The following is a 12,564-nucleotide window of genomic DNA, read 5'->3' as shown; positions in this document are numbered from 1 at the left end:
GCAAAATTGCAATAATCTTCCTAATGTTAATGCAAATGTAATGGTTGCTTCAAGTAGTAAGAGTGGTATATGGGTGTTTCAGGTTAGTTGGGTTCCAAGATAGATCAATTTTTATAAAATTAAACTAAAGAAACTTGCATGTTGCAATAGGTTTTATAAGGAATGAGTGCAACCGTTGGTTCTGGGATAAAAGAGCTCAAATCAAAATTATTTGGTTGGAGTTTCGATTTTAATTCTTGTGGCTTTTGATTTAGTTTCATGAAGTTCTGAACTTAAAGATTTAAAAAATGAGAGGAAAAAATGAGAGAAGTATGATAGTGTACGGTGGTAATAATATCAACACTATATCCATTGATTTTGGGGAGTTTCAGCCTAAAGAACATCAATTTTGTGTTTAGAACGACGAGATGCATTCGGTGGGAAATTTTGGGAATTATTGGTCTCCAAGGATGGTGGTCGACGATGGTCAAAATGGCGGCCGGCAAGGTGATTGGAATTTGAGTTCGTTTTGGTCTAAATTTTTTTTTACAGAGATCCAAAACTATGTCATTTTGGTGTTGGTTATTTTATCATACGTCGTTAATTATTTAACATTATAATGACCAAAACAGGAACAATTCAAATATTGAATGATTAAATTGAAATGTTTTAAAGTTCAGTTAATAAAATAAGAAAGAGACTAAAGTTCAGTAAAAAAATAGAATTTACGCATAAAAGTAATTTATTTTTAGTAAGTCATTTTCCCTTATGCCTTTATACCGATAAAGAAATGAAGAAATCTAATTTCATTTTTTTCTCTTTTTCTACATAAATTTCCTATACCCTCTTTTTCTTTCTTTGTCTCATTAGTCATATTTTTCTTTTGCTTTTATATTTATTTGATATCTTTTCTCTAGGGAAAAAAAACTCACCATTTTCGCTTATATAACACATATTAGCATTTTTTTTCCACTTTCTTTGTTTTATCTCGCCAAATTATTAAGTTCTTTTAGTATATTAATATCTAGTTATATCTTAAAAGCTTATCATAACACAATATTCGATTATTTGTCTCATTTTTTATAATAATGAGACATAAATTAGAATTAATCGGAATGTTATCTCCAACACCGATAAATCAATGTGATTATGAACCAAAGCAATACGTACCATAATCGATAAATTATCAAAGCTTACTATTCACTATGAAATGTCATTCGATAAATCATTTAAATTCCTATTAATTTTAGGATTTCAGATAAACTTTCTTTAAATTAAGAATGGAAGATAGCTAATGTCAAAATAAAAATAAAAATGGAAGATAGAGAATGAAATCTTAGGGGGAGAGTTTTAGGATCAGGGGCGAGTGAGTGCAGCGCAATCTTTGCGGTTATTAAGATATGTTTCTCCCTCGGCCACTGATCATTCAGATTTAAGAGATAAATAGGAAGCAGCAAATGGAGAGAAGACAACGAGATAACACGTCGCCAGCCATACACGCAATCGACCCGAATCAAGACCAAGCCACGTGGCTAATCCTTGGCCCTGCAACGAGGAAGAGAATCTGAATCTCGACGATCAACTAACGACACATGGCCACACAAGGAAAGGAGAGCAGAGCAAATAAGCCACTACTTAATAAGAAAAAAAATATCTTCATTATTGTTCCAACGAAACCGAGGAAATGAGCCAAAGGCCGAAGCAGAAGGTAAGAGGGGGGGGGGGGCACTAATTTAATGCCATATATATAAACAATACATTTATACGCCATTTCAACATGTGGCTCGTCTTCCCACCACATCCCCCCGCCCTTTTACCCATCACTTCCCTTTCTGCTATTACTTACTCTTTCTGTAGGCTTCTCGAAATCACAATTTTACCCCTATTTTTATTTGAAATTTTAATTATTAAATATTAGACCCGTTTATTTAAATAAAAAATAGGGTAAACTAAACCTTTAGTATTTAAATTATTATTTTATTCTATTTCGATACCTAAATTTTATTCTTTTATATCCAAACTAAAATGGCTTATTGTACAATTTTTTTTATTTTTCAAATGATGATGTAACATTATATTATGATGACACGTCAACATGATCATTGAGTACTAATATAAAATCTAAAGTAAATATTAGATATAATTCTAAAAAGAAATAAAGTTTAAAAACTAAAATGGAATAAAAGTAATAGTTTCAATACTAAATGTATAATTTACCATAAAAATAACAGAATTTATACTTTCTTTTCTTAATAAAAATTATCACGTAAGAAAATGGAAAACAATGTGAAAAGATTGAAAATTCTTAATTAGATTATTATAGATATTATTTTTTTAATTTTATTCAAATTTATGAACTTAAATAATGTGAAGTATGTGAAAAATATTAGTTAAAATGAATGTGCAAGGGTGAAAACGGTATTTATGTATAAAACAAAAAATCAATTAAATTGTTCTAGTATTCTGTAGACAAAATAGTATGTAAGTGGTGGAGGTACTGCCAGCTTGGTTGGTTAACTGGAAGTATTATAATGGCGTATTTGTAATTTAAAACAACAAGAGGGCTGTTTCTATAAGCCACTGCAGTTGATGTTTCCTTTCTCTTCCTTTCCAATCGTCCATTCTCTGCATATATACGAGAAAGAGAAAAATTATTGTCAAAAAAATTCTCTCAGAAAACGAAAGAAGAAGAAACCGGCTGATAGCCAAGCCGAAGCATCTCTCTCTGATTTTGGTAGAAAGGAGGGAAATGAAGAGCTGTGAGCTCTGCGATTTGGCGGCAAGTACGTATTGTGAGTCGGACCTAGCAAGTTTGTGCTGGGGCTGTGATGCCAAAGTGCACGGAGCCAACTTCCTCGTAGCGCGGCACGTGAGGTGTCTTATCTGCCACGCCTGCCACTCTCTCACGCCGTGGAGGGCCGCAGGTTCTAAGCTCGGTCACACGGTCTCCGTCTGTGAGAGGTGCGTCAACGGCGGCGATCGAGAGGGCAGCGAACCGGAAATTGAAGAAGATGAAAGAGTTGTTTATGATGACGATGCGGAGGAGGACGGAGATAATCAGGTGGTGCTGTCGTCCACAGCTTCAAATACTCCTCCGCCTGCTTCAAGTTCATCTACTAGCGAAGAATATTCTGATGGCGGCAGAGAGGTCTGTAAATCTACAAATTTGTTTCCGTTGAAAAGGTCAAGAGAAAATTTTCCAGATCTTCGTTATCAGGTTGGTTTTTCTCTTTGTTATTTCATTTTAGATTCTCTTCTTATTTTTCTTCCATGCGTTGTTTAATATTTTTCTCCGTTTTATTTATTTATTTGTCATTTTTTCCGTTTTATTTATTTATTTGTCATTTTTATTTGCAGGACGAACTGGATCCGTTATATCCTAAACGGAGGTACGGTTACCGTACTGTTTTGTCGACTCCGTGCAGAGCGGAGGATGAATCCATCGACGAGGCCGTTTCAGTTGATTCTATAAGGATGCCAAAAGAACAGTTGATCAAACAGGACGATGCCGTTCATTTGCAGTCCGATTCGTGTGATTCGATAGACACGGCGAGTGCATAGTCATTAGAGCCTCGAAAAATCCAGTAAAACATCTTAAACCTGTTAGTAATAGTAAATGCCTGGCTGTTTGATTGAGTTGGTTCGGCCTTGAGATATCTGATGATCTAACCTGTTAAGATTCTTAACTATAGTCCATGATTCTCTTTGATGGGATTTCTTAACCCTCATTTGATAGTTAGTTTGTGTGTGGTTTGATTACCTAAGAATTTTACTAGTTTGATATCTGGGTGAGATTTCGTAATCTGATTTTTTACTATATAAGTCATGTTTATTGGATATCTTCTCAAACCAACGGTTTGTTTGTAGTGTTGTCGTCTTATTCTTTTCCCCCAGTTGGTTATCTTATACTATGAATTTTTATAATTTATTTGAAACGAATTATGAAACTAAATGTGCATAGAACATGGATGATGGATTCACAGGCATCAAGTAGTAGGCAGCCAACTTCATTGTATTTGTAGAGTGAATTTGTATCTTTAAAGAAAAAGTAATGCTGAGCTTGCCTTGTGCCTATTGCTTGCATAGCAACTTATCCATCACTTCCAACAAAACCTCTATATATAATTTTTTTTATATATAAATAAAAATAATATCTATACGTTTCTCACATTATTTAACAATTTAATATTTTTTAATCATATTAAATTAAAATATTGATAGTTAAGTTGAATCTATTGAGTAATTTTTTTGTTAAAGGGAGTGTTATTTAAAAAAATGAATTTAAACAGTTAATGCAAAAGTTACTTTGAAAAATATTATGTTATAAACATCTTAATTTATTTCAACAAAATTAGTATGACCCTATTTAAAAAAATAGTATGGGTCATTACGTGTGAAATATTTGGTAAAACAAAGGACGGCGATTGAAATCAGGAGAGAAATATATATGTCATCGTTTTACTTGGCTAATTTGTGTTCGTGTTGATGTTCAAACTACGAATCATGTCTTTAGTCTTCCTAGTAGAGTTGGTATTTGTTGAACATGGAGTAGAGGAAAGATATTTTGTGATTATTTAATGTTTTTTAGGAAAATATCTTGGAGCTACGACATGACATCTAAGCTTCCACAACCATGAATTTTGAAATTGAAGTAACAAAGTTTTGTCTCTTCTTAATAGGGATATACGGCCGCCAATCGCCATCACATAAGGTGGGTGGGGGAGGCTTTCTAGTTTATATTGCAAAACTAGAAAGTAGAAACAAATTTGCAAATGGAATAATCAAACCATAGAAGGAAATTGTGGTGAAAAATGGAAAGGGAAGGTGAAATGGTGGAAGCATTGGTCGAACTAGCGGTGGAAATTTGTTTGATTGTTGGGCTGGAATTTGTTCGTGGTTAGAAATGAGTATAAGATGAAGTCGAATCGAGTAGAAAAGAAATTTAATTAATTCTTTTTTTAATATTATTTTATCGTCTAATTTTGATTAAGATTATTTTGAATTGAATTGAGTATATAAAATTTCATTTGAATCTAATAGATTTATTTGAGTTTTTATTTAAGCATAAATGTAATTAATTATAATATCACAATACTAATTATTTTTTATATATATATAAATACTCTAAAATAACTCTGATTATTATGAGGAGAAGTCACCTTGAAGTTGTAGTTTATTATTTTTTATTATACCAAAAAAAAAAAGATGATGGTAGTTTTGTTGGCACAATAAAATGGTGTGAACAACCGTCTAGATATTTATGGGGTTGTAATCATCATTTTTCATAATCCAAACCTCTTTAAGACCCAAACCAGCCCAAGTTATAAATCAAACTCAAACCCTAAAAACCAACAAACCCATCAGATTCGACTCGGATCCGACCTAAAGAGAGACCCGACCCGGTCCAAACTAGTTTCTATTGTTGCCATACTCGTGCCATACCTCTCTTCCATCAACAAATCCCATCATGCCCTACAACACCATGTCACCAAACCGTGACTTTACTCTGGCACCACTGAACGATCAATCAAGAGAAATGAACCAAGCATTTGATTTTTGGTTTTCTTATGTAAGGGTATATAACCCAAAAGCAAACAATGTAACAGGAGGAGATTTTTCACAGCAATAAAAAAACAGAAAAAAAAATTTCACGAGCAAAAGAGGTATCCTAATTTTTTCATTCTCTGTTTATTTAAATTCTTGAAATACAACTAAAAATGGAATTTTTTATGTAGTGCTCGTTCTTTGTTTTTCATACGAATTTTACAGTTTTTTTTAAGAAAATAAGTAGAGAATAGTGAGTTTGGTTTACCTTGGTGTCGGCGTGCTCGTCGGAATAACAAGGTCATTGGAGAGGAGAGGAGAGGAGATAGTTGGTTTTGGTTTAGGGTTGAAGAGCCATCGCGTATGGTGGTTCTTTATTTTTATCGGTCAAAGAAGATGAAAGAAGAGGGGGAGATGGAGAGTTTAAGGGTGTTTGGGTAGTTTTCGACCGTATTCGGTCAGAGTTAAGAGCGGGAACGACCTCCTTTTTATTGCGGCCGACGTTGGAAGCCTTAGGGGAGATGGTCGGTCGTCGTGGGAGTGGTGAGTGAAGAAAAGAGTGAATGGGTGTAAGGGCCCGTTTGGATCAAGGTATTTATCATTCCCACCAGGAATATTTTTTTCTTGATTAATATATCCATGTTTGGATGGGTAAGATTCCCAAGTGAGGGTAATATCCCATTACCAACAGTAAATTTTTTTGTTTTTATTCCTGGGAATGTTATTCCCACATATAGCTTAGGTATATTTTTATTCCCGTACTTAAGGGCTAAAATACCCTTCTCTTCCCCGTGAGCTTGCCTCTGCGATATCTTCTTCTCCCCGTGAGATTGCCTCTGCGAAAAATTCGTCATTTTCTTCGTCTATACTCCTGGTAAGATTTCTTCTCCACTCCCTTTCATTTATTTTCCCAACAATGAGAGAAACTTTACCTTGGGAAACAGAAGACGGAGTTTGGGTTCAGAAAAATAGGATTGGCTTAATAATCGAAGGAAGGGAATTCGGTAGGTTTTGAAATCGAGGGTTTTGATTTGGGGTAAAGAAAAATAAAACAAGAAAGAGGATATAGAGGAAGATTGGAATAGAAAACACAAAATGCACGACATTGCTGTATGGTAATGGTTGTATGATTACTCTTTATTGTCATTTGATTATTCCGTTTCTTGATGTATTGTTTGCTAATTTTTTTAAGAATCAGAATCAGGTCAATGCTTCAAACTTCATTACATGTAATTTGTTTTACTTCTCTCTTTTTTAAGATATAAATTTCACGTATAATTTGATCCTCTACGTTGCTTGATTTTCTTCATTTATAGTTGTGAGTTTTGCATGTTTTCATCACTTAATTGTGTCGAAAGAATGAAATTACACATTATTGCAATCGTGTTTGTTTCAGTTTGCTACTGTTTTGCTGCATTTCCCCCTATTTTAATCCTTCTTTTCGGAAGAGTTCTAATTGCTATTGCTAGCTATGCTCTACTATGTTTTTTTCCTGACACTGGAATTACACCCTAGAAACTAAAACTCATCATGAAAGAGTGAGTGTTTGTGTTCTTGGTTTGGATAAATTTTGGTTCTTTTTAATTAGTGGAAGAGAAATGTTGTGAATTTTGTATATTGAAGCCCTTGGTCTTGGTTGTCAGAATGTGGTTGTGAATTAGGGCTTTTCTTTATAAAAGACACATGGTTTTATTGTATGGTCAATTTGTCAGGGGGTAGTATTTATATGATGTAAGTGAGTTTGAATTAGCGAAAGTATTCTCGTATTAATGAAAAGAAAAGAGTAAGGAAATTGATTATGCTTTCAAATGAAAAATGAAAAAGCATTTTAGATAGGGAGTTGCTGTTTATAGACTTGTTATCTGTGATCATCTTGTTAGATCATAATGTCTTACTTTTTAAGTGGTTTAGCATAGTGGATGTATAATCAAAATTGCTTGTCTTTAATTATTCTCTTTGTATATGAGTAGCTGAATTGATTTAGGTGCTTGTTTGTTAGGGTTATTGTATTTGAAACTAATTTTAACCGGGTTCCTGCAATGTTATTATTTGCATTGCCAATCTATGTAATTGTTAATTGAATTTCTAACCTATATTAATGTTGTTGCGATTGATTTTTTGGTATGTAAACATTTGAGGGGAACTTTAATAAATTTTATCAATTTTATCAATTAGTATCTTCATTTAATATGTATATATATTGAAGAATGTTTAGTATGCTTGATTAAGTTGCATCGCGTAGTTGCACAGAAACTTAATCTCGTACCTCGGGTTGTTTTTTCATTAAGATAAATTGCAATTAATGTAGGATGAGGGATTTTCATATTTTTTACTCGCCAATATTTCCATGTAATATCATACAATGCAATTGTTAGTCTGCAGAATGATGCAAGATCTAGTGGATAGACTTGTTCCTTTGCTTCTTCAGCAACTAGTGGAAGACTACAAGAATTATGTCCAACTTCAAAAACAGCTCATAAATTAGATTATTTGTTCATATTGGCAGGTAAACCTTCCCCCTTGTACCCATTAAGTTATTTCCTTAGCGTTCTTCTCAGTTTAGTCCCATGATAATAAACGTGATGTAATGAATTATGTTAGTCTGCTATTTCTAGTAATAGCATTCACTTATCTTAATAAAGGTATTATTTTTATTAGATGTCGTATCCTTATTGATTATTAATACAGGCGAACTGGGGAAGGCAGGTAAGGGATAGAACATAGTTAGACCCAACGAGAAGCTTTTTCATACGGCCTTGGGTTTATGTATGCCAACTCATTCAAATCTTTGAACTTCGTACTTGTTTATATGAATTGTATCGTGATAGGAATGTTGTTTTTAGGAGAGTTTGGCCTCGCTACTGGTAGTTTGTAGTCTTTCGTGATTTGTATTCAATTCCCTAAATAAGTCAATTTGTTGTTGTGGATCAGAATTTTTGAGTCCATGAAGATGCTGAAAATTTGCATGTAGATAAGGCACCAACACCAAGGAGTCGGACATTCTGTTGATGAGGACAGAGGTACAATAATATTTACTCTGGTAGCCTTCATTAACTAATATTATTAGCAACAAAATTATCCATAATTCAAAAGCCAACATAGTAAGAATGTATTATGTATACATAATCTTGTTTGTAGTATAAATTTTGTACATGAACTTGCAGATATCTAACAGACGGACAATCCATTATTTGTTGGCTTTGTAGTTATCAAACAATTGTATAGACTCACATTATGCAGTTTCATGATGTAATATTAACTTATGATGTGCTTCTCCCAACTCTCTTTAACTTTTCTATAATATTTTGTTCAATGTGTAACATTTCCACCCAGTATGTTTAACCTTCATATTTTATAATCTGTATTTTGTAAAATACTTTTCGAAATCTTTGTATAGTGTATACACAAATTCATTCCATTATGCATACATGACCTAGCATGTATATAACATTCCAATTTGTATAATATTTATAACATTCACTTCAAATAAATTTAAAGACAGAAATGAAAGGGAAATTTGGAAGCTATTTTGTGTAGAAATCCCTAAATTGAACATGATATATTTTTATATAAATTATGTTGTAAAATTTTAATATATTTTTTAAATAAATTATGTAAAATTTAATATTAATAAAATTAAAATAATACATTATATATTTAAATAATAAAATAATATATTATCGATGAATTTTTATATAAATAATTTTTATTTAAATATATTATTGATAATTTTTTATATAAATAATTTTTTTAAATAATTAGAATTTCACTTGTTAAAAATATAGAACAAGATCAATTTCGTAAAATATACATTCCAATAATCTTTTATTCCTTAAACCAAACATTGTAATCTTACATTACTGTCAAACAAACCAAACACAATAATATAACATTCCCAGTAATGTGTTAGGTAATGTTACATTCTAGTAATCCTATTCCTACTGGTAATCTTATATTCCGTGAATCAAATGCACCCTTAGGGGTTTCCACATTAGGGCATAATGAAAGTTATGGGTAGAAGTAAACTTATTTTAGTTTTTGGGAAAATCACGCATCAAGTCCTCCCTGTTTAGTATGTTTCACATTTAGTTACTAGTTTAAGGGTAAATCACACATTAAGTCCTCATTGTTTAGTGTGTTTCACGTTTAGTTACTAGTTTAAGGGTAAAGCATGCATCAAGTCCTCCTTGTTTACTGTGTTTCACGTTTAGTTACTAGTTTAAAGGTAAATCATGTACCAGTTCTCCTAGTTTTAGCATTTTTACATTTTGGTCACTATTAGGGTAAAATCACGTTTAGCTCCCTGTATCTTTCCCTTGTTTTAGAGTTTTGGTCAGCCAGTACCTCATTTTGCTATTTTTTTAATGAATTTGACATTATGGTTCATTTTTGTTATAATTTAGTCATTAATTGCTTGGTTATTTCCTTAAACTTGGCTACTGTTTTTATTTATTTCATTTTAGTCCTTATATTTATGGTTTTATTACGATTCTGGTGCTCTTGTAATATGATTTTTTGTTTCATTCCTTGATGTTGGTTTTATTTATATTTATGATATCAAATTTACTATGCTTTTATTTTTGTCACTATGTTACAAATGAATCCACATGTATTTATTTTTATATTGTACCATTAAGTATGTTTATGTATTAGATATTTATTTCGCTTACATTATTATATATTACTTTATTATATATTTATATAATACTACATGTATTGCATTGTGTATAAATATTATATTTTACATCTTTTATAATAAATATTATGTTTTATGTTAAATATCATATATAGAAAATATATGTATAGATTTATAAAGTAAAATAAAGTTAAAACACCTTAATTTTTTTTTAGTCCATATGTATATTTATAGTTTCTAAATGCTTTAATTTACCATTTTAATTTAAATATATTTTATTTAGGCATTCTTATTTAATCATGGTATTTTATTTCTCCTGAAAGCCTCATGAGCATAACTCAATCGATTACATAATTGGATTAAGGATATTATTTATTTATTTTAAAATATTAAGAAGGGGCGGTCTTAAAGTAACTAGATGTCATTTTCCGATGTTTTAAAATAAATAAATAGAAATTTTGTATCCATAGGAATTCAACAAACTATTATGATCTTATCTATTAACTAGAAAAACCTAAATTTTTTATTGTATTTAAAATTAATTAAGTTTGAAGAGAAAAGGAAATATTTGCTTATTTAAACTTATCAAGACAATTCGCCTAATTTTGTTAGGGATTAAGTCTCGATATTTTTAAATAATTGAATATCCCTTGTCTTTTCTAATTAAATATATAATTTGGATAAATTGGCTTAATTTTTATTTGCTCGAATCGAATTATTTTAATCTCGAATTCTTGGGAGAAATTGTTATATTTATTTTATTTCAGCTGGAAAGAGAAATAATTCGTACTAAAGTATTTTAGGGATTATTTTCTCTTCGATTAGAAATATTAGAATATTTTCTATTTCTCTTTAGAATTTTCCGTTAAATAAAAATAAAAATTGCATTGTTGAATTTGGAATAATGGGATCGTAACTTAAATTTATATTCGAATTCTTAAATTTCCATTATGAGAGAATTTATAATCGATGGGGTACCAATTTTGGGCGTTGTCGGGGTGCTTATCCTTCCACACACGTAATCGATCACTGAATTCCTTTTTTATTACATCAAAAAATGAATCTCTGGTTACAAGTAGACTGGTTTATCTTTTAAAATGATGTTTTCTTAAAAAAAACTATTTTAAAAGAAAATTTTTAGGAGTTTGACCTACCTAACTCAAAAGGTTGATGGTGACTCCAAAACATTTCAAAACCTTTTCAAACCTAAGTCGTACTAAGTTTTTCCCCGCTCGGGCGAAAAAGTAGTGTCGATAGTTTGGCGACTCTGCCGGGGACTTTAGAGGGTCAATCCTTAAATCGATTCTATATTGTCTCTATAGTTGGAAATTGAGAATTCACTTTTATTTAATTTACGATTCTTTTGATTTATTTCAAATTTTATTTTATTTCATATCCTTGTATATTAATGTTTGTATTTGATTGATTTTCATATATTGAAATTTTGGATTCATTTTAGCTCGATCTTAGTGTGGTTGTTCGTCAAAGGATTGAGAATTTCTCCTCACACACAACACGTGCATTGCATAACATAAGATCTATACCTGAGTTATTTCTTTTTAAGTGGGAGTGAAAGCGACATCTTCGTGAGAATTTATTCTCCATGTCAGACCTAGCAAGTAGCTTCCGGGGTTCATATGCCCTATGTCTTCGTGAGGATTTATTCTCGTGTCAAGAATAGGGAAATGTTCCCTCTTGAGTCGAACTCGATCCACTTAAGCCTATAATGAGTGAGGATTGAGGGTTTGGCTCGCCCAAGGGGCACCGAGAAGGACAATTCGAATACCTTTATTCCTAGAACCAAAACTCCGCATATAATAAACTATAGAAACCCACCTGATCTATGTCCATGTTGAAACTGTATCCATAGGTACCCAAATAAGTGTACACAAAGGAAAAATGAACTCTAACCTTCGTCTTTTAATTTATTCGATAGATTATTTTTGAATAAATGAATATGAACTAGAAATTATGTGGTTAGGGTTTTAAGTTCCTATATGTGTTTATTTCACTGTATTTTATGGTTCATTTACCAGTTGAATTTAATCTTTTCGTATTTCACTAACATACATTTCCTCTATTTGATTATTATTTTTGCTAACATTTTTTCCTTGTCCTTTGCTTTATTTTGTGCATAAACACGATGTTAATACCCGAGTTATTTATCAAAATTAGAAGTCTTTTAAAACAACATCACACGAAGGTATATATATATATATATATATATATATATATATATATTTTTATCTATTTTGACATATTGAGACGTTGTGAGTTCTTTGAAAGTTGTTCTAGGATAATTACCTTGAAATTAACACATGTTTCATACATATCATGTCATAGAAGGTATTGATTCCCGAGCTAATAGTCATATTATAAGGCTTTCAATACGAAAATGTCATTCG

At 31.4% G+C, this 12,564-nt stretch overlaps 1 protein-coding gene across 2 annotated transcripts; it reads left to right on the top strand.

The window, feature by feature from the left end:
- The first annotated feature begins 2,606 nt into the window (after positions 1 to 2,606).
- Positions 2,607 to 4,908, top strand: LOC120144570 (zinc finger protein CONSTANS-LIKE 1-like). 2 transcript variants are annotated; one of them, XM_039158610.1, is made up of 3 exons: positions 2,607 to 3,196; positions 3,337 to 3,563; positions 4,659 to 4,908. In XM_039158610.1, exons 1-2 carry the CDS (start codon positions 2,729 to 2,731, stop codon positions 3,538 to 3,540), a joined length of 672 nt encoding a protein of 223 aa, XP_039014541.1. In that variant the 5' UTR covers positions 2,607 to 2,728; the 3' UTR covers positions 3,541 to 3,563; positions 4,659 to 4,908. The 2 variants fall into 2 exon arrangements, with proteins under 2 accessions (XP_039014541.1, XP_039014540.1); XM_039158609.1 differs by lacking the exon at positions 4,659 to 4,908 and having other exon boundaries at positions 3,337 to 4,038.
- Positions 4,909 to 12,564: the final 7,656 nt, after the last annotated feature.

Source organism: Hibiscus syriacus, unplaced genomic scaffold (assembly GCF_006381635.1).
Source record: "Hibiscus syriacus cultivar Baekdansim isolate YM2019G1 unplaced genomic scaffold, ASM638163v2 tig00110890_pilon, whole genome shotgun sequence".
Taxonomy (NCBI): domain Eukaryota; kingdom Viridiplantae; phylum Streptophyta; class Magnoliopsida; order Malvales; family Malvaceae; genus Hibiscus; species Hibiscus syriacus.
Note: the sequence above shows the minus strand (reverse complement) of the source record. Positions and strands in the feature narration are given on the sequence as shown.